Consider the following 23,201-nt stretch of genomic DNA (forward strand, 5'->3'; position numbering starts at 1 on the left):
AGCCTGCCCTGCCATTCAATAAGATCATGGCTGATCTGAAGTGGATCAGTTCCACTTTCCCACTTTCTCCCCATAACCCTTAATTCCCTTGTCTGTCAAAAACCTATCTACCCGTGACTTAAATATATTTAGCGAGGTAGCCTCCACCACTTCAACGGGCAGAGAATTCCAGAGATTCACCACCCTTTGAGTGAAGAAGTTCCTCCTCAACTCCGATCTAAACTGTCCCCCGCCTTATCTTGAGTATGTGTCCTCTAGTTCTGCTATCCTTTCTAAGCGGGAAGAATCTCCATACTTCTACCCTATCCATCCCTTTCATTATCTTATACGTCTCTATAAGATCCCCCCTCATCCTTCTAAACTCCAGCGAGTACAGACCCAGTCTATTTAGTCTCTCTTCATAGTCCAATCCCCTTATCTCCGGTATCAGCCTAGTGAACCTCCTCTGCACTCCCTCCAAGGCCAAAATATCCTTGTGCAAGTGCAGCGACCAAAACTGCACACAGTACTCCAGCTGCAGCCTCACCAGTGCCCTGTACAGTTGCAGCAAGAATTCTCAGCATCACACATTTAGCACCCAAACACAGTACTCCCTCTGAAAATTGCAGTAAGGCTTTTAAACACAAGGCAGAATACTTGCCCCCCAGTAAACTGTACACTTGCAAAAATCAACCATACAATACTTCACAGTTCAAAAGTAATATCTGCATGACTGTTCCAGGCTACTTTGGTCTGAAATTATTGCTTATGGGTCCTTGTGACAAGAATAAGCAGACTTTGAACACCTTCAGCCAATCATACAAGCTCAACTTTGCGGAATATTTTACTGCCCTGATCCCCAACCACCTACGCTGCACCATCTGCATAATTACAGATACAGGAACTCTCCGAAAACCACACAAGGTGGGGGGTCTGAATTTTCTCATTGATGGAGAGGCTCACCATTTGCCCAAAAATGCCAGCAGAGGTCCAAAACTCAAGGTCTTGCCGTCAAACCTTGTGTAAGGCTAAGAGGATATGAAGCATATCTTCCTCACTACATTATAGTTTAAAAAAAGACAAAGGCTTCACAGTGACTGAAACCATAGTCTGCTATGATTCACACAAAATTAATTTCTAACCTTCAGAAAACCATTGTAAACTTGTTACCACTAAGGAGGCACTAACATCCTTGTAACTACAGAAATCAAATTCCAAGGAAATGTACAAAGGTCCCTTTGCATTTCTGAAGCAAAGCCTAGCCAATGGAAATGATCCATCTATAAGGACAAAGTATAATAGGGAGAGCTTTACATTACTTGGGAGTCAGAGCACATTCCTTAAATAAACCTCTGGTAAACGTATGAATGAATGGGACATTAAATGCCTCAAGAATCCAGACCAAGAGTATACATGCTTTGTCCAAAGCAAGAGGAAGAGTGTAAGTTATATAGCATGGCCCATTCTCCACCCTCTCCCACACGCTGCCTCCACCACCACCCCACAAGTTGTTGGAACCTGTAATACTGTCTTGCAAAGCAAAACGAGTCAATCTGCTATCTTCCACCAACAAAAATGGCAACAAACCAGAGCTTTGCCCAGCTTTAAATTGCCTGAGCCTCATCTCCACTGTTTCTACGAGAACATTTGAGCTAAAACCTGCTACAAAAGAAAATCATGTCTCTTGTATATCATCTATCAGGGAAGTCTGTGCCACTGGATAAGTGGATGTCTCATTTCATCTTCAGCAGCCTAACATCTCTGGAGGAATACACAACTGAGCTATTTATTCTGGCCTCTAGACTCATGCAAAACAATAATTCTTATTTTGTTTGCAGACTTTGCCCTGTATCTTTCTCTTTCCCTTATCCCTATTTTATTGTACAAAGAGAGGGTGTCTTTGCAAACTCTCCTGCCACATTTTAAGAATGTGTAAAATAAATTATCCCTCTGATTTTACCCGTCTCGAGTTTGCAGTCAGTTTGGGGAAAAAAGTCACAACTGATAAAGAGGGAAATCTAAAATCAAAACCACTTTTCTGTTTATGGATCAGTGAGAGAGGAAGAATCAGGCCTGTTTCAAGTTAAACCCACTCCTGTCCATAGCACAGGCCTTCACCATTTTTGAAGGGATTGAGGAGTGGAATTGCACAGCTGTGATTCCCAGGGACAGTTGCCCATATAAGTCAGCATCTGCCCCCACCTGACTGGCATGTGGGTTTGAAGGGATGTGGGGTGGCAAAAGAGCACAAGATGACTCGAGGTGGCACAGATGAGGCATTGGGAGAGTTTGGAGGTTGAGAGTGTTCAGTAAAGGACGGATGAATGCATTTTGTTTTATTGGGTTTATTTCCATCTTTCACGCAGTGGCCTTCTAGCCAGCCCTTCTCTGCACACGACAGCCTACGCGTTTGTTCTAGTGGAGGCAGGCTCAACTTCTAATCCCACCCACCTACCTGGAATGAGAATCCCAATTTCTGAGGCCTCTTTTGTTCCTGGGTCAGTTTCACAGGACCAGGAAATATCTCATTTCTGCACACCAGACCCGGAAGTGAAAATGTAGGCCTGATTGTGACTCAGAATTTCAGCACATTGCAATTCTCTCTCCAGCTCTAACTCTTACACATTTTTTTACTTCAGTCAACAAAAATGTAGAAATTATTGAATCCAACAAAGGTGCATTGAATTGCACTGCTATTTTAAAAACTCAAATGAAAATAGTTTGTACCAGAAATTGTTTTGTTTTTTCACGATCAACTTTGTGATGGACACGTATTTGTCCACTTTCCCGATCAATTGAAAACAATCCTTTTTCAGGATCAACGTCCACGCCCTGTCCTTTAATTGAAAACAATATTGTATGGTTTGTTGACCTGTCATTGGCAACCTGCAAAATGATAAAATTGAGAATAAAAATTATTTGTCATTACAGAACTTTAATATTTCTGGGGGAATAAAAGGCAGCCTATCAAGGCATTTCATCTTGCTTTCATTGACTGACCTGATGAGTACAAGACAAAAAGCTCGATGGTATGTCTCTTCTTTTCATAAATACACAAAGTTGTGACTTGTGGAAATAAATTGATGTGAGTGGAATGATCTTCATTCAAATATAAAAGTATTTCTCAGATATTAATTTCCAAACATGGTTAAAAACTTTTCCCTTGACTTTACACATTTACAAACACATAAGTTGCTAATCTAAAATGCCTCTGTTAAAATAATCAATATTTAAAATATTTGAATGTTTTCCACAGAGCTGAAGACTGAGAGATAATTTTCCACAGTCCATGGTTGGCAGGCATACCAATGCTTGTCGATCTGGTTGTTGGTACCCAACATTGTCAAATAAATTGCATTGCTATTGACTTTGGCATCCTGCAAAACATAGTGCTAAATATAGTTACTGAAAAATTGCCAAAGAATATTTGCTATCTTTAGTCAGGTTTTAATGGGTCATTTTCATGCTTGAACTCAGGTCTTGATGCTTCCCTTGGGCACTTTCTGCCAAACCAGAAGTGCAGTAAGAAGTCTCACAACACCAGGTTAAAGTCCAACAGGTTTATTTGGTAGTAAACTCTGACAAAGGGGCAAACCCTAAAAGCTAGTGCTGTTTACTACCAAATAAACCTGTTGGACTTTAACCTGGTGTTGTGAGACTTCTTACTGTGTTTACCCCAGTCTAACGCCAGCATCTTCACACCAGAAATGCACCAGAATTTCAGACTAACCCACATCCTCCATCTCTGGTTTCTTACACTTTGCCTCTTTCATACACAAGGGATCCAACCTTACCTCACACAGACTCTTAGCCCAATCCAGGCTGGAGAAACAGAGTTAAGTGATATTGAGCATGAGTGATGTAAAGAGTCAAAAAACGTCTGAGGGAAGAAAACAGGGGGGGATAGGGAAACGAGAGACAAAGAGAACAGGATGGAAGAGAAGAGGCAGAAGGAGTGTGTGCAAGATAACTTATAAACAATAACCTGAAATACTAAACCAAAACAGAGAGAGGATCACAAGAATAAGAGGCATGAAGTGTATTAGAAAAGACAAACATGCTAGCACAGTGGTTAGCATTGCTGCCTCACAGTGCCAGGGACCCGGGTACAATTTCAGGCTTGGGTCACAGCCTGTGTAGAATTTGCACATTCTTCCCATGTCTCCAGGGGCTCTGATTTCCTCCCACAATCCTAAAATGTGCAGGTTAGGTTGATTGGCAATGCTAAATTGACCTTAGTGTCAGGGGATTAGCAGGGTAAGTATGTGGGGTTATGGGAATAGGACCTAGATGGGATTGTGGTTGGTGTAGTTTTGATGGGCCAAATGGCCTCCTTCTGCACTATAGGGATCCTGTGTACAGAATAGATACATCCCTGGGGCAGGATCTTTTAGATGGCATGCATCTTCACCAATACTGACAACTCTATGGCTATCTAACACTCCAACGGGTGCTAATTAGTTGGAAACAGGGTATCTGCCCCTCATTTTGGTTGAAGTGCCACCTCTGAGAGCTGACAGGCTAGCATTCTGTAATCTCAGCAGTGCCAGCAGTAGCCAGGATTGGGGCTAAAATAATTCCCAGATTCAAAATTCTAGAGTCCAGGACCTTGTTTGTGCTGATGGTTTCAAGGCTGAGAGGGGAGGCGAGTCCTGGGGAGGTGTGGAGAGAGGGTTGGAGGTCTTGAGGGAAAGGTCAGGAGGGAGAGGAAGCCCTGTTTATGGCAGATCTTGAGGAGGGGGTGCCCAATGGAAGCATTGAAGAAGAAATGCTCTCCCCCACTTCCTGCCAGAGGCCCAAGCAGGGTAACTTCCTGGGATTCTCTCCTGTTCCTGAATTCCTCCTGTCAGCCTCAAAATTGAGGCTGGGTGGGAAATGGGCCAGTGGTCATTAATTGCCCACTTAAGAGCCTCAATTGGGAAAAGGGCAGGCCCACCGGCCCAAACCTTACCAACCTTATGTAAAATCAGGGATAGGCTGCAGTGGGAAGGTCATCTGAGGAATTTTACAGCTCCGCCCACCCTCCCCTAGAGAGGCAACAGTTCAATCTGATGGGGAGATCCAGTAGTAGGTATAAATCAGAATAATATCAGACAGGTGTACAATATACTATGGATATCTGGTAGACAAGCGACCTGGATTTACAGACACAGCTGAAATGCGGATGTGGAGTCTGCCCAGGTGAAAAACAGTTGTCCTGCTGCAATTTAACATTTATCCTTCTATGCTGGAGGTGGGATTTCTATCCCTCGAGGACAGGAAATCCCACTTCAGAAAAGTATCAGCCAATAAGAGGTCTAGCAACTCTACCAAAGCACAATTGGATCAGGCCCTTTAGTGGACCTCTTTAGGCCCAGTGATGGGTGGGCAAGCCACTGCCCTGTTAAGTTTCATACTACTCAGGGACAAGTGTAAAGATGGTGGGAAGATCATGCACTGGATTTCAAAAATGTTGCCTATCTTCAAACAGTCAAGGGTGAGGGAGGGGTTGGGGATGTGGATGGGGGTGGTGAGACATAAAATCTAGCCTAGAGTTTCACCTAATAGCCACATGCCATGATCTTGAATCCTCCGACAATCAGGAGGTGGTGAGGGAGGGGTGGGGGGAACAGTGGCAGGGGTGTGTGGTTGGATTGTGATCTGTGTTTTAGTTGTAGATTATTACTTTGGGATCAATAGTATCCATCATGGTGTATACAAACCAGAAACAGGCCATTCTGACCTTGTTCTGCACCATTATTTATGCACCACACTGAACATGGTTCAATTCCTCCGATCTCAAAATGTTCACAGTGTTGTTGAGGACACAGAAGGTCTTTCAGATTCCCGGAATTTATACTATAAGGTAAGGCACAAGAGTACTCCAGACAGACAAGTACAATGCAACAATTTTGTTGCAACAAGAAATAGAAGCATACTTTGGTTCTAGAAGTCAGATCTTTAAATATCTTCAAGAAAGTAATCAGGACCAAATTAATTTAAATAGGTAATATTAAGCTAATTTCTTTGTCAGACAGTCAATGAATTAATAATTAATATACATAAGGCCACTAAATGCCAGCCATCAATATGAACCATATACACACACATATCTGCAGATACAAAATACACAATATTGAGTGACAAATTGGCATTAAAATGGTACCACCAAATAGCCCCTTGAAAGATTTAGATATTTTTCATTATCCATTCAGTAGCTAACTTTCTTCATCTCTCATGTAGATACTTACCTTTACTGCATTTTTGGGGAAAGGTCCTGAATCTTCCTCTGTCAATTGAAAAGTGCCAGAAATCCATCTTCTCTTTGTACGGTGCAACACCACTGAAGGTCGTGCTTCTACCCTGCACAGGTCCTGAAATTAAGAATTTCAATAGTTAAGATATAAATGTCGAAAATTAACATTGTTCCCACGTCAAACAGATTAAGAGACTCTGTGGGTTCCATTTTGAGGATAAGATAAGAACATAAGAACATAAGAAATAGGAGCAGGAGTAGGCCATCTAGCCCTTCGAGCCTGCCCCGCCATTCAATAAGATCATGGCTGATCTGTCGTGGCTCAGTTCTACTTTCCCGCCCTCTCCCCATAACCCTTAATCCCCTTGCCTACCAAAAACCTATCTACCCGCATCTTAAATATATTTAACGAGGCAGCCTTCACCACTTCAACAGGCAGAGAATTCCAGAGATTCACCACCCTTTGAGTGAAGAAGTTCCTCCTCAACTCCGTTCTAAACCACCCCCCCTTTATCTTGAGGCTGTGCCCTCTAGTCCTACTGTCCTTTGTGAGCGGGAAGAGCCTCTCCACCTCTATCCTATCCATCCCATTCATCATCTTATACATCTCAATGAGATCTCCCCTCATTCTTCTAAACTCTAACAAGTACAAGCCTAGTTTATTCAGCCTCTCCTCATAGCTCAACCCCCTCAACTCCAGTATCAGCCTAGTAAACCTCCTCTGCACTCCCTCCAAGGCCAAAATATCCCTGCGTAAGTGCGGCGACCAAAACTGCACACAGTACTCCAGCTGCGGCCTCACCAGTGCCCTATACAGTTGCAGCAAGACCTCCCTACTTTTATATTCAATCCCCCTCGCTATGAAGGCCAGCATCCCATTCGCCTTCCTGACTACCTGCTGCACCTGCAGGCTGGGTTTTTGCGACTCATGCACAAGGACCCCGAGGTCCCTCTGCACCGTAGCATGCTGCAGTTCTTCGCCATGTAAGTAGTAGTCCTTCCTACCATTATTCCTACCAAAGTGGACAACTTAACACTTGCCAACATTAAATTCCATTTGCCAGTTCCTGGCCCATTCGCCCAGCCTATCTTGATCCCTCTGCAGACTTTCCACACCCTCTGCACAATTTGCCGTTCCACCAATCTTGGCGTCATCAGCAAATTTTGACACCATACACTCGGTTCCCTCCTCCAGATCATCTATATAAATGGTAAATAGCTGAGGCACCAGCACCGACCCCTGGGGCACTCCACTAGTCACCAACCGCCAATCCGAATAGCACCCATTGACTCCCACTCTCTGCCTCCTATTTGACAGCCAATCCCCTATCCACACTAACATCCTACCCCCAACTCCATGCCCCCAACCTTCTGTAACAACCTCTTGTGCGGCACCTTTTCAAATGCCTTCTGAAAATCAAGAAACACCACATCCACCGGCTCTCCTCTATCCACCGCACTAGACACATCCTCATAGAATTCCACTAAATTCGTCAGACACGACTTCCCCTTAACGAAACTGCGTCTACTCTATCAAACAATTCTCCTCAAGATGCCTCGCTATTTTCTCCTTGATTTCGGATTCAAGCATTTTACCTACAACAGACGTTAAACTAACCGGCCTATAATTCCCTGCCTTTTGCCTGCTACCCTTCTTAAACAACGGCGTAACATTAGCCGTTTTCCAATCTTCCGGCACTTCCCTAGAATCCAGCGAGGTTTGGAAAATAATCATCAAGGCATCCATTATCACCTCCGCCATTTCTTTCAGAACCCTTGGATGCATTCCATCCGGTCCTGGGGACTTGTCCACAATCAGTCCCTCCAGTCTGTCGAGCACTGCCTCTCTAGTAACAATAATGTCATTCAGGCCCTCCACTCCTACTATCTTTCCATCGCTAACACCCAGCAAACTATTCACGTCCTCCTCCGTGAAGACCGAAACAAAAAAGTTACTCAAGGCCTCAGCCATTTCCCCATCCCCCACCACTAAGTCCCCCCTCTCATCCTCTAAGGGTCTAACGTTCACCCTAGTCAGCCTCTTCCTTTTTATATATTTATAAAAACCCTTACTATCCTTTTTTATATTTAGCGCTAGCCCAGCTTCATAGTTTATCCTACCTTTTTTTTAATCAACTTCTTCGTCATTCTTTGTTGATATTTAAACCTCTCCCAATCCTCTTCTCGCCCACTACTCTTAGCTACTCTAAACACATCCGCTTTTAATTTAACACTCTCCTTTACCTCCTTCGTTATCCACGGCTGATTATCTCTCCTCCTACGATCCTTTTTAACCATCGGAATAAATTTCTGCTGAGCACCAAGAAAGATGTCCTTAAAGATCCTCCACTGTTCCTCAGCAGACCTACCTTCCAATGTGCTCCCCCAATCAACATTCGCCAATTCCTCTCTCATCCTATCGTACTCCCCTCTGTTCAAACAAAGGACACAGGTCTGGGAACCCACTTTCTCCTCCTCCATCTGCATCAGAAACTCCACCATACAATGATCACTCTTCCCAAGAGGATCCTTCACCACAAGGTCCCTAATTCTACCTGCCTCATTACATAACACCAGATCCAAGATAGCTCGCTCCCTCGTCAGCTCCAACACACACTGCTCAAGGAAACTATCCCGGCAGCATTCCAAGAACTCTTCCTCAAGCCCACCTCGTCCAACATGGGTCGACCAATCAGTATGTAGATTGAAATCCCCCATAATTACGGCCGTTCCATTCCTGCACGCCGCACTTATTTGCGCGTTAACAGCCCACCCCACTTCCAGATCATTATTTGGGGGCCTATAGACGACACCCACCAGCGTCTTCCTCCCTTTGCTGTTCCTAATCTCCACCCACAACGATTCCACCTTCTGCTCTTTGGCTCCTATATCTTCCCTTACTACCACCCTGATGCTATCCTTAATCAGCAGAGCTACGCCCCCCCCTTTTTCCTCCCGCCTATCCTTCCTAAACACTTGATACCCCGGGACATTCAGCTCCCAGTCCCTGTCACCTTGCAGCCACATCTCTGTAATGGCCACCAGATCGTATCCATTTGTGCTGATCTGCGCCACCAGCTCATCCACTTTATTCCGAATGCTTCGTGCATTCACATAAAGTGCCTTCATCCCAGCCTTCACCTGTACCCTATTTGCAGGAACGCCACCAACCTTACTCACGCACCCTACTCCCTTTATTATTGGGACATCCTTGGCCTCTTCCCGTACCTGTACCCTCTTCTTTACTTTAGACCCTGTAATTTCACCTACCCTCGCACTCTCCCCCCCTCCTAATTAGTTTAAAGCCCTATCTACAGTCCTATCGACACGATTCGCCAGGACTCTGGTCCCAGCACGGTTCAGACCAACCCCATCCCACCTGTACAGGTCCCACCTACCCCAATACTGATGCCAATGTCCCATAAATTCAAACCCATTCCTCCCACACCAATCCCTGTGCCACCCAGTCACTTTCTTAATCTTATGTTGCTCCAATCCAAGCCAGTGAGAAATCCTCCTTGAAGTAAATAAATAAATCAGCATACTGAAGTCACACATTGCACTAATCACATTTCACCACTCCTATCATGCACAATAAATTCTTGCATCTTCTCATGAACAGCAGGACGTTGCTGAATGTAGAATTACATGTGAGAATCGGATGAGCAGACATGTGAGAATCGGAAGAGCAGATATGTGGCGCTGGGGTCAAAGGTAATGTGCGCCAGTCAGAACATTTAAAAAAAATCAAAGTGTGACAGGGTAGGTGATTGGTGAGTAGTTTCTACCTCATCTCGGGATAAAATAGAAGCGTCTGTTCTTTTCCGAAGTAAGGTTTAGATGTATTAAATGTTGCTGGAATATCTTAGTAACCTTTGCAGAGAAATAGTAAGTTGGTTAGCGAGTGCTGTTAGGGTGTGAAAAAAATGTAATTTCAAAAAAAGTAATGGCCAGAAAATTCATTAACCCTAAAGTTACTACTTACTAATTAACACTCACTGAAGAGAAATAAGGATCCAATAAATCAATTATTTATTTAATTATGTGGTAGGATTGAAGTAAGTACAGGAATTGGCAATCAGAAAAGCACTCTTAAACTTTAACTTAAAATCATTAAGAAATTAATTCATTAGTTTCTTTCTTCAGGCACAATGAAGATGGCAGAGCAAGCAATGTGTTGCGAATGCCAAATATTGGTGCTTCCAGCTGCCAGTGTGACCCAAGGCAAACATACATCAGCTGGAATGTTAGGGTGTTCATGCTGGTGGGATATTCCAATCCCGCTGCAGTGAATGGAGATTTGGCTGCGCATCTAATTCTCCTACTTCGCTGGAGCGGAGCGTGGCGTGAACAGCCGATAGGATTGCGCCCATCGGCTAAGTATCCACAACTTGAGGAGCTTCAAGACAGAGTCATTAAACTGGAGACAGAGCTGCAACACTGTGACACATTAGGAAGGGGGAATTTCACCTAGACGCTTTGTTCCAGAAGACAGTCACACCCCTTAGATTGGTGTACATAAGAACATAAGAACATAAGAACATAAGAAATAGGAGCAGGAGTAGGCCATCCAGCCCTTCGAGCCTGCCCCGCCATTCAATAAGATCATGGCTGATCTGTCATGGCTCAGTTCCACATTCCCACCCTCTCCCCATAACCCTTAATCCCCTCGCTTATCAAAAACCCATCAACCCGCGTCTTAAAAATATTTAGCGAGGTAGCCTCCACCACTTCAACGGGCAGAGAATTCCAGAGGTTCACCACCCTTTGAGTGAAGAAGTTCCTCCTCAACTCCGTTCTAAACCGCCCCCCCTTTATCTTGAGGCTGCGCCCCCTAGTCCTACTATCCTTTCTGAGCGGGAAGAGTCTTTCCACCTCTATCCTATCCATCCCATTCATCATCTTATACGTCTCAATGAGATCTCCCCTCATTCTTCTAAACTCTAATGAGTACAAGCCTAGTTTATTCAGCCTCTCCTCATAGCTCAACCCCCTCAACTCTGGTATCAGCCTAGTAAACCTCCTCTGCACTCCCTCCAAGGCCAAGATATCCTTGCGTAAGTGCAGCGACCAAAACTGCACACAGTACTCCAGCTGCAGCCTCACCAATGCCCTATACAGCCGCAGCAAGACCTCCCTACTTTTATACTCAATCCCCCTCGCTATGAAGGCCAGCATCCCATTTGCCTTCCTGACCACCTGCTGCACCTGCAAGCTGGGTTTTTGCGACTCATGCACAAGGACCCCGTCTTCCAATTTGGCGAGTTGCCAGGGATAGGAGGGTGTGACTGCAAGTGGAGCAGGTGAGGGATTGGAAAACATAGAAAAGGAGAAACCTCAGGCATGGCAATTGTCCTATAAGTTAGAGGTTCTTGCAGCCTGAATGGATGAAAGCAAGAACTGTAAGATGGATGAGCAAACCGACCAAGGCTCTGTCGTTCAGGAAGCCATTCAAGTGGGGGAAGTAAAGAGGAGTTCAGTAGGAGAAGGGAACAGTATAGTCAAAGGGATAGTCACCGTTCTCTGCAGCCAAGAGCGAGAATCCAGAAGGCTGTTATTCAGGACATCTGCTCTGAGCTAGAATTTGCAGTGGGAGGGGGAGGATTAAATATACAAATAGGATGGAGATATGGTCCCTGGAAGAGTAGGGTGCTTTAGTTCAGACAGACAGCATGGTTGGTGCAGGCTTGGAGGGCCAAAGGACTATTCCTGTGCCGTCATTTTCTTTGTTCTTTGTATCCAGTGGTTGTGATCCACACAGGTACCAACAATATCGGTGGAACTAAGATAAAAGGTTCTGCTGATGGACTATGAGCAGCTGGGGGCTAAATTAAAAAGCAGAATTGCAAAGATATTAATCTCTGGATTCTTGCCTCAGCCATGAGCAAATGGCGCAGAGAGTAAATAAGAGAAGTTAGAGAGTTAATTTTTTTTAGATCAAAATTGATAAGGGAGAAATGGGTTCCATTTCTTGGGGCATTGGCAGCTGTAATATGGAAAGTGGGATTTTTTGGGGTGGTCTTCACCTGAACCATGCTGGGACCAGTGTTTTGAGAGTTATATATCGAGGGCAGCAGAGAAGGATCTAAATCAAATTGTAAGGCAAGGGATCAAATTTAAGAGGATGTGAGAAATTAAAGTGAAAGGAGAGGGCAAGAGAGTAGCAATAGCAATAAGGGAAAATGCTGGTCAGAGCATGGCAGGAAGGGACAGAGCATACAAACATACATGTTTTTCAGCAAATAACACTAGACGTTGTAGAAAAGATAAAAAGACAGAGTTAAAGTCACTCTACCTGAATGCATGCAACACTCACAATAAGGTGGGTGAATTGACAGCACAAATAGAAGTACACAGTTATGGCCTCATTGCCATAATAACGATATGGTTGCAAAGTGACTAAGATTGGAAACAGGATCTTTCAGGCTACTCAACACTTAAGAAAAGTAGAATAAAAAGAAGCAGAGATGGGCTGGTTCTATTAATGAAGGATGGGATCCGCACATGAAACTAGTGGGAATAAGATCTCACAATTTATATTTGTGATTTTATATATATATTTCCATAAGATGGGCAATGATCTTAAAAAATGGCTGAAGTTAGGTTTGGCTGTGACCCTTGAACAAGAAGAGCTATTTGGAAGTATGACTGAAACCTGTGCCTTGTTATCTCTGAAGAGATGCTAATAATCCATGTGGGCTACAGAAGCAAACTTCAAAGAGAATTATACAAATGCCATCTCCATTTCATAAACCAGGCCTGGCCAATCAGAGCCAATTCATCGCTCTGACAAAGGACCCTGCAGCCTTCCATTTTATTTATTTATTCATGGGACGTAGGCATCACTAGATGGCCAGCATTTATTGCCTATCTCTAGTTCCCCCTGAGAAGATGGTGGTGAGCTGCCTTCTTGAAGTGTCGCAGTCCACATGCCGTGGATTGACCCACGATGCCATTAGGGAGGGAATTCCAGCATTTTGACGCAGTGACTGCGAAGGAATGGCAATACGTTTCCAAATCAGCTTGATGAGTGACTTGGAGGGAACTTGTAAGTGGTAGTATTCCCATATGTCTGCCCTTGTCCTTCTAGATGTAAGTGGTCATGGGTTTGGAAAGTACTGTCTAAGGATCTCTGGTGAATTTCTGCTGTGCATCTTAGCGTCGGTGGTGGAGGGAGTGGATGTTTTAGGATATTGTGCCAATCAAGCGGGCTTTGTCCTAATGCTTCGAGTGTCTTTGGGCCTGCACCCATCCAGGCAAGTGGGGAGTATTCCATCACACTCCTGACTTGTGCCTTGTAGATGGTGGACAGACTTTGGGGAATCGGGAGGTGAATTACTCCCCGCAGTATTCCTAGCCACTGACCTGCGCTTGTAGCCACTGTGTTTATGTAGTAAGTCCAGTTGAGTTTCTGGTCAATGGTAACCCCAAGGATGCTGACAGTGAGGGATTCAGTGATAGTAATACCATTGAATGTCATGGGTGGTGGTTAGGTTTTCTCTTAATGGTTGGAACATTAGTAATCCCAGGAACCCAGACAAAGTGATACACACCCTTTGTTAAAGGCAAAGTGAGAATCATGAAAACCCAGAAATTGGATAACAAGAGAAGTTAAAAATTGTATTAGATTAATGAGAAGTAAGGAAATAAAGAGAAACTAAAAAAAGTACTTTATCTGAAATTTTCCGATCCTTCTCACTGGGGAGCAGGACTACAAGATGGCAACCCTAGCATTCCCTCGTGGCAATGGGGGCAAGGTATGCTTAACCACATGGACATCAATGACACTAGGATTACAAGAATTACACAACTCACATCCTGGACAGAGTAGGATGAAAGTATTTGTCTGAAGTTTGTTTGGTGGCCAGCCAAATAAAGAAATTGAAAGATTTTCCAGTGCCCGAGTTGTGGAACCCAACAGGCATTGCAGCCACCAGTGAATATGCATCCCTGGGATTAGTTGGGGTGGCCATGGACAAGACTACATATAGATTTTGGAGGGCCATTATTGGGACACATGTTTTTCACCTTGGTTGATTCACCTTCTAAAAGGTTGGAAGTCTACAATGGCTACAGCCACTATTGACAAATTTTTGCCATCCATGGCATCCCAGAGATCTTAGTGTCAGACAACGGCACAACATTTACAGTGGGGTTGCAGAAATTTGTAAAATCAAATGGTATTGTCATGTTAGGTCAGTATTTTACCACCCAGCCTCCAATGGGTTAGCAGAATGAGCTATAAAAATGTTCAAATCATTGAGGAAAAAAAGCTAATAGGCCATTACCTTTATATTTGGCAAGTTTCTTGTGGCCATACAATACGATACCAAATTAAACCACAGGGGCCAACACAGCCAAATTACTAACGTGAAGCCACTTTATGGACATGGTCGGATATGATATTCCTAGATTTGGCGTGGGAGGTGGAGGCTGGATAAGCTTCCCACAAAGAAAGTCGTGACTCAAGAAAGAAAAACAGAACTTTCCAAGTTGATGATTGAGTTGTGGCCAGGATTTTTGGAGCAAGACCAACACAGGTGACTGGGAAAATTGTGGAAAGAACGGGACCAGCCTCCTACGGTGTAGAATTAGAAGATCATTGTGTAAAAAAACATGTAGACCATTTGAGGGATCCCTATTGTAAATGTGGGACCAGAGTAACCAACGGTTTCTGTAGCCAAGGAGATAGCAACTACTGAGGAAGATCGCGACCCCGGATTTATGAGTTTAACTTTTGTGGCTGTCCATCTAGATTCATCATTTCCCAAAGATCAGATTACTGAATCGTAACATTCCTCAAGGCTCCAGAAGTTTCCTAGCCAATTGTACCTGTTGTGAGATTTTCCTGGAGTGTCCCTGAAGCCTTGTCAAGCTGTGAATGCCCATGTTTAATGATGCTCCTTTTGTTTTGTTCATGGGTGAACTCAGGAGTTAAGGGGGAAAAGAGCGTGGTAATGTGAACCCTTTAAGGGGGCGATCCCTGAGGGCCATGTAATTGGATCGGACCCTATGGAGAGGCAGTGTGGGAAGCCAAGCTAATCAGGTGCAAGGGCAATGCACCCTGGGTTTGGGAGGAACCTCAGTTGGGGCCAGGGAGAAAAAGATAGTAGACATGTATCACAGTTTTGTCAGACTCTTGCTTGTATCTATATAAGTATTGTTGTGAATAAACCCTTTATAATTTGAAGTTATCACAATTACAGTCTTGTTATAATATTGAAATAATCAATCAGCCTTCTCCAAGTAGGCCTTAGTGTCCTGCCTCCATTAAAATTGAAAGTGACCAGGTTTAAGGTGAGTCAATTTTGGGTACGAGATTTTTAAATTTTTCACGAATGTAAACAAATTCTCTCTCTTATCTGTCACTTTTATTTCTCTGTATTAATGCCACCTTACTTTACATCCATTTTTAATTTCACTTCTGTATCTAATTTGATAGTGAACTGAATAGGACTGTATTGGCTAGGGTGAAATGTAAGATGGATTGTTGGATAAGATTAACTGGGTGGCACAGTAATTAGCGCTGATGCTTCAGAGCCTTCCGGCCTTAGGTGATTGTCTGCATGGAGTTTGCACATTCTCTCCATGTCTGCATAGGTTTCCTCTGGGTGCTCCAGTTTCCTCCCACAGTCCAAAGATGTGCGGGTTAGGTGGATTGGCCATTCTAAATTGCTCCTTAGTGTCAGGGGGACTAGTGAGGGTAAATATATGGGGTTATGGGTATAGGGCTTGGGTGGGATTATGGCTGGTGCAGACTGGATGGCCTGAATGGCCTTCTTCTGCACGGTAAGGACGCTATGATTACCCCTGGGGCCAAGATTTTACAAGCCTCCCCTGCCCGCTGGCATATTACAGCTCTGTTGAAGTAAATGCCAATTTAAAATGGCCCACTGCATTCATCATGGGGAAACACACTGTGGCAAGGCCATCACATCTTGGCTCACGGGTCAAAATTAGGCCAAGCAGCTTTGGAATCATAAAATCCCTATAGTGCAGAAGGAGGCCATTTGGCCCATCGAGACTGCATTGACAATCCCACACAGGCCCTATCCCTGTAATCCCAGTATTTACCCTGCCAGTCCCCTGACACTCAAGGTCAACTTAGCATGGCCAATAAACCTAACCCACACATCTTTGGAATGTGGGAAGAAACCACAGCACCTGGAGAAAAACATGCAGACATGAGGAGAGGCAAACTCCACACAGACAGTCATCTGAGGTCAGAACTGATCCCGGGTCCCTGGCACGGTGAGGCAGAGTAGTAAATTATATTGAAAGGTAAAACAAAGCATAGGTTTAGAACTTTGTTCTTAATGTTCTCCTCCATTTTCTGTACAGGAGAATTCTCAGATTAGCCCAAAGTTCCCTCATACTTTTTAAACACTAATTGTTGTGCTGACCTGCGAACCCCTGTGGCTCTATCAAAAACAATTAAGTGGCTAATTTTGATTTTTGGGTGGCTGAAGCAAGAGGCATTTTGTAGGCCCTACTACATTTCACTGCAATCTGAGTGGTGGAACAAGGCCAGATGGACACTCCACCTAAGTGGCCAGACTGAGGGCAATTGATGTCAACTGGCTGAGGCAGCCGGTAAGGTGTGCTCAGGGAAAGGAAGTTTCTCCCGCTCTTCAGGAGTGTGCAAAACTAATTCCGCACACGCCAACCTCACAGTCTCGTAAATCAGGAGACAATCTTGTAAACATCAAGAGGAGAAGATAAAAATCGCATTTTGCCACTTTTTTCAAAAACATTTGGCTGACACTTGACTTATAAACTGAAGGATTATTCATTTTGTAGCAGGCCAAAGTTCTATTAAAAACTCTATTGATGCATCTGAAAATGTTTTACAATAAATCTAAAAGATCCAACTCATTATCATCACATTGCTAAACTTCTCAGCTGAAGAATTCCTTTTTAACAAAAGTTTTTTTCTTGATAAAAACAGTACAAAATAAACTATAAGAAATAAAGAACTTCCGTTTGTACAGCACTGATACCGAACGCCGAACATTCAAATTTTCAGACATGTTCAAATGTTTCAAGAGATTTTAAAAAGGTTATTGCTGTCCAATACAAGTCAAATTTACAATGTCAAAAATATGGGTAGTAGATTGTTCCTTTGAGCAGTTTCTAAGCCACATCTTAAGTCATAAAATGTTCAACAGTACTGATACACGATGGTTATCACATTGTCAAAGTGGGTTTCTACTACTGTTTTTCTTTACTTGCCTGAAATTGGACTCATATCTACATCCTGAGCATTATCCAGCTACCAGAAATCTTGATCATCTCTGTCCCTTCAACATCAAGGGTCTCTGCACATTCTGGACAACACAGCATGATGGTTTTCAAATGTTGTCTCAAATAAACATAAAACTGCCAATTACGTGCATGAGTCTATCAGAGAGTGGTGAAAGTGGGTATTATAAAGTGGATACTGCCCCACTGTCTGCATCTAGAAAAGCTGGACTTCCAACCCTGAAGTTTGACTGCCTGCACCCCTCACACAGGGCTGAGCATTTTTGCAAAAAGATTTACAAAAGCCGTCATGAGCAGGAGCGTGGCATGAATGGGCAAAAAGATCATGCCCATGGAGTTTGCACATTCTCCCTGAATCTGCATGGGTTTCCTCTGAATTCTCTGGCTCCCTCCCACAGTCCAAAGATAAGACCATAAGACATAGGAGCAGAACTAAGCCACTCAGCCCATTGAGTCTGCTCCGTCATTCAATCATTTTCTCATCCCTATTTTGCTACCTTTTCCCCATAATCTTCTTATTAATCAAGAACTAATCTATCTCTGTCTTAAAGACACTCAATGACCTGGCCTCCACAACCTTCTGCGGCAAAGAGTTCCACAGATTCACCACTCTCTGATTGAAGAAATTCCTCCACAACTCTGAGGGTTCGGTTGATTGGTCATGCTAAATTGCCCCTTTATGTCAGAAGAATTAACAGGGTGAATATTAGCAGGTGATAGAGCCAGGGTAGCATTGTTGTCAGTGCAGGCTCAGTGGGCCTTCTGCACCGTAAGGATTTTATGTTCATATGAAAAATAATCATATGTTCTGAGGTATGTGAATATAATTGATTTCTACATCTCATATCTACTTCATATAACGTTTTTTTTAATTTTATTTAGTTAATGAAATAAAGTTTTGAGTCAGCATTTGTTTCAGTTTTTCTCTACTCCCCAAACTTGTATTAGAGGTCAGGGACATATGTCGATATACAATAATGCATTCATATAAAGGCAAGAGGAATGTATGAAAATATCGTTTAAAAGGCACAGCAGGATAACTGTGTGTGAATTTGACTGAAAGTTATTGGCCTTTACAAGAGTTAATATTTTTCCAATCATTAAACAATAAAAAGTGCAGAATTTATCATCTCCCAAAAATAAAACCTCCTGTGTAAATGAAAAGAAAATTGATTGTCTTCATGCTTTCTATTCCTTCCTATACATTCAATCAGTGAGCAAACGTCGACCGCCAAAATGTGCACCCTTCCCCAGACCAAGCTCACTGTCTGAAATCTGAAAATCGGCCTCAGGAAAAAGTCGCTTTAGTTTCCTTCATTTTAAAGCACCGACCTAATTGAATTTACAACAGACTTGAGACGACAACTGCGATGGTACAGAGAGAACTTTTACAGAACTGTTAACTATTTTTAACAGGCGACATATCTCAGTAAAGATTGTGCAAGACAACGACTGCAGTTTGATAAAAATTCCTGTATAACATGTACACAAGTTTGATTCTCCTTTCATACCTAATTATCATTCATGGCAAAGTACAAATGCAAAAGGTAGCGCTTGAATATCATAAAAGCTGAATAAATTCTACCTTTATAAGGGATAGCTCGTCATGTCATGTATAAAATAAAACTTAGTAGTGTTTTGAAAATATTTTGAACTTTATTGAAATAAGGAGGTATAAAGTTAAAGCTTATTTGATCTAGCACACTGCAATATTTTAAATCATATATTAACTGCACAAACTGTGCACTTACAAATTCTGCTTAAAATTTATTAAACACATTTTAATAATGTGACTGTAAAGATACTTTCAGTAGTTATTTACCATTCAACATTAACAACATACAAGTCAAACAAACCAGTACTTACTATTGTGAAAAAAAGCACCAAGGCATATATCCCGAAACACATGATTATGAAATGCTGCAGCAGAAATGAAAGTCTGTACTACCTCGTCAAATGAGAGTCATAAGTGACGTGCCCAATCATTTGCTTAACTGGAAATAAATTATATAGGATGATAAGGCTTGAATTTCCTGTTTTTAATGATAGGTTTTTTCTTTAGGTTCTTTCTTGGCTAAGCAGCATAGTAAACAGATTCCACTGTCTGAGAGAAATGGTCATAAGAGTTAAGAAGGATTGCTCTTGGCAGCAAGAAGCTATTTGCATATAAACAAGAAAGTTAAAAATGGAGAAAGCATAATGCGCCTTACCTGGAAGCCAGTAACAAAGTCCATTTATTGATCAATAATTCTGAGTTTAAAAATAACTTGAAATCTTACACAAGAATTTCTATTTGATTTTGGGTTGCAATATAAGCATTTTTTTTTTGTTTGCCATACTCAGCCAATTCCCATTCCTGTATTTTATATATAATAAACTGAGCAGAAATGTCTGATGGCATAGTAATTTGTAAGTTAAAAACTAAAAATTTGCATATCAGGTTAATTTCATTGAGGCTGATTTTATAGGCAGTGTGGTAGGGGATGGGGGCAGACGGCAGGGGATGAGGGAAGTGTCATTACCCCTTTGGAACTGACTACAACTTCAGAATGTTGGGCACGCATAGGTTAGCACAGAAATCCTGAATTTGAGGTCGGTCTTAGGGAACCAAGGTAGATGGCATTTCTTTCGCCCTGCTCCCAACTCTCCCACAGAGCAGGCAAACAGGAAATCAGTGAGAATTTTAATTCTCCCACTGCCACACTGTTATTAACAATGTGTACAGTCAGTTACAACTGAGCTTTTAATTGAGATAGGATTAGTAAACAATAGAACTGTTCTTCTGAATCACAGAATCATACAGTACAAGAGGCCCTCCAACCCATCGAGACTCCACCGACGCATGAGAATCACCTAACCTACCTAACCCCATTTACCAGAACTTGGCCCATAGCCTTGAATGTTATGACATGCCAAGTGCTCAAGCAGGTACTTTTTAAAGGATGTGATGCAACCCATCTCCACCACTCTCCCATACAGTGCATTCCAGACCATCACCACCCTCTGGGTAAAAATGTTTTCCTCATATCCCCCCTAAAACCCCCTGCCCCTCACCTTGAGCATGTGTCCTCTTGTGACTGACACTTCAACTAAGAGGAACAGCTGTCCGTACCCCTCTTAACCTGGTACACCTTGATCAGGTTGCCCCTCAATCTTCTCTGATCCAACGAAAAAAACCCAAGTCTATCCATCTTCTCTCATAACTTAACTGTTCCTTCCCAGGTAGCATCCTGGTGAACTCCACTTGCATCCATTCCAATGCAATCACATCCTCCCTATAACGTGTCAACCAGAAATGCCACAATATCTAGCTGTGGCCTCACCAAAGTTCTATACAACTCCAACGTCTCTTCCCTGCTTTTGTAATCTTTGCTTTGGTTGATAAAGGTGAGTGTCCCATATGCCTTTTTCACCACTCCTCTAACATGTCCTTCTGCCTTCCGAGATCTGTAGACTAACACAACAAGGTCCCTTTGTTCCTCAGAATTTCCTCGTGCCATGCAACTCATTGACTACTTCCTTGTCAAATTACTCCTTCCAAAGTGTATCACTTCGCACTTCCCTTAACACCCACCTACTGAGATCACAAATCTAAAGATTGAATACATTTCCTTTCGAGTTAGGTTCGCAGTCAAGACTTTTTCCAACTCTACGGTTCCAGCTCTGGAGTTGAAACTTTGAGCCTTTAGTTTGTGATCAGTTGCCAATGTCCTTACTTCACCAATGAGCACAAGTTCTAGCTGGGCTATTGATTACCAGCAGGGAATATTGGGTGGTAATTGTCCAGTTTGTAACCATATCTCTCACCCGCAAGAGTGGCTCCCTACCAAATGTACAGAATTGGTGAAAAAAAACATATCCAATTGAACATAAAATGAACAGAAATAAATTTTTATAACATTCCCTAAAAAGAAATAAATATAAAAAAAAGTAAAATAAGTCAATAATTAATATAACAAACTTGTTGCTGAAGGTGTTGATTTTTACTTACTGCAACAGGTTACAACACAGTTCTTTAATAACCTTGTCTTTTATGCAAATCAGGTGAAAATGACATGGCGTAATGTGATAATGTATCAGTTTGCTTTAGATCTTTCACTGTATCAGCTGCCACAGGCACAGAAGAACAAGTTCAGTCTCGAAACCTCACCCTGTCCTTTGGCAATATTCACCTTGGAAGTTGAAGGTAAACGTCCTGGTTGGAATTCTCACAAAAAAAGTCTAAGTGTCAAATTCACGTGAAAACTGGAGCAATTCATACTGGGTTTTTTTCAGTGGTGGTTCAGAGAAGAATCTCCCACGCTCTGTGCACTGCAGAGGCCACCAACGTGAATATATTGAATTTCAGGGGTGAGGCCTATCTCCGTTGGAGAGGCTAAAATCAGCACTCTAAGTGGGCCACTGCACATGTGCCAATCTGTCAGCACCAAGATCAGCGCATGCGCAATGACCCCGCACTGTCAGCCTCTTGCTCGCTGGCCAGCCCCGTGACCTAGTGGGAGCCTTATAGGGGAGGGGTGGGGGAGTATTCATTCTGTTTTGGTTGTGGGTTGGAAATAGATGGAGGAGCTGGGGATGCCAGTGATGACCGTTGGGGGAGCGGGTTTTGGTGGATGGCTGATGACTGGGGGAAGAGGCCAATGATTGAGGGGAAGGCTGGGTAGCACAACCACAGGCTGAGCTGGCTGAGTCCTAAAGGGCATAGCTGGGTCTGCAACAGGCAATGAATGAACTAACAAGAGGAAAAAATATACCTGACCTCATCCTCACCAACTATCGGCCGCAGATGCTGTCAGGATTCTATGATTCTATATACCTAGCACAAAGGAAAATCTATGTGATTGTTGTTGGTGGTCAGTCATCCCATTTTCAGAACATTGCTGCAGGTGATCTTTAGGAAGTGTCGAAGGCTCAAACATCTTCAGCTGCTTCATCAATGACCTTCCTTCCATCATAAAGTCAGAAGTGGGGATGTTCCAGTAGGCAACATGCCACCATCTTCTCAAGGGAAATTAGGAATGAGCACCAAATGCTGGCCAAGCCTGTGAAACGCATAAATGCATTCAAAGCAATCACTGAAAAGATTGTGGTAAGGACTACAATTTGATAAAATTCTTGTGTAACACCCACACACAGATTAGGTTCTCCTTTCAGACCTATTGACAACCTGTTACGAAGAACACAACGTTTGAGTATCATAAAGCTGAACAAATTCTATCTGAAGGAGAAATTTATCATGTCATGTTTATAATAGCACTTAGTTGGATGAAGCAAGAAAATTTTGATCTTTAATGTCACAAATATCTTGAAAGGGTATAAACTTGAAACTTATTTGCTGGAATTTTACCGGGCTGCCCGTCCCAGAATCAAGGCAGGTGTGCCTGTAAAGGTCCTTTCACTCCACACAGATGAGTCTCGTATGCCACTGATAACTAGGGGTGTCTTTCTCCTGCAGATGTTCAACCCACAACCCGGAAGTGTCATCATCTCACATGAGAACACCATCCACCAGGTACATGATACATACTCTTGAAACTTGGCCAACGTTGTCTACCTAATATACTGCAGGAAAGGATATCCCGAGGCTTGGTACATCGGGGAGACCACGCAGACGCTATGACAACGGATGAATGAACACTGCTCGACAATCACCAGGCAAGACTGTTCTCTTCTTGTTGGTGAACACTTCAGCGGTCATGGGCATTCGGCCTCTGATCTTCAGGTA

At 43.0% G+C, this 23,201-nt stretch overlaps 1 protein-coding gene across 3 annotated transcripts in view; it reads right to left on the minus strand.

Annotated features, from left to right (window-relative positions):
- The window catches only part of LOC145353947 (cadherin-like protein 26), a 78,102-nt gene extending 58,653 nt beyond the window's left edge, over window positions 1–19,449 (minus strand). For all 3 annotated transcript variants that reach the window (XM_080204965.1, XM_080204967.1, XM_080204966.1), the window contains exons 1-3: window positions 19,343–19,449; window positions 6,210–6,332; window positions 2,707–2,865 (exon numbers count right to left, since the gene is read on the minus strand). In XM_080204965.1, the coding sequence (XP_080061091.1) occupies window positions 2,707–2,865; window positions 6,210–6,332; window positions 19,343–19,384 (324 nt within the window). In that variant the 5' untranslated portion in view covers window positions 19,385–19,449. The remainder of the gene's footprint in view (window positions 1–2,706; window positions 2,866–6,209; window positions 6,333–19,342) is intronic.
- Window positions 19,450–23,201: the final 3,752 nt, after the last annotated feature.

This window comes from Carcharhinus amblyrhynchos, chromosome 16 (genome assembly GCF_965287045.1).
Source record: "Carcharhinus amblyrhynchos chromosome 16, sCarAmb.v2.hapA, whole genome shotgun sequence".
Taxonomy (NCBI): domain Eukaryota; kingdom Metazoa; phylum Chordata; class Chondrichthyes; order Carcharhiniformes; family Carcharhinidae; genus Carcharhinus; species Carcharhinus amblyrhynchos.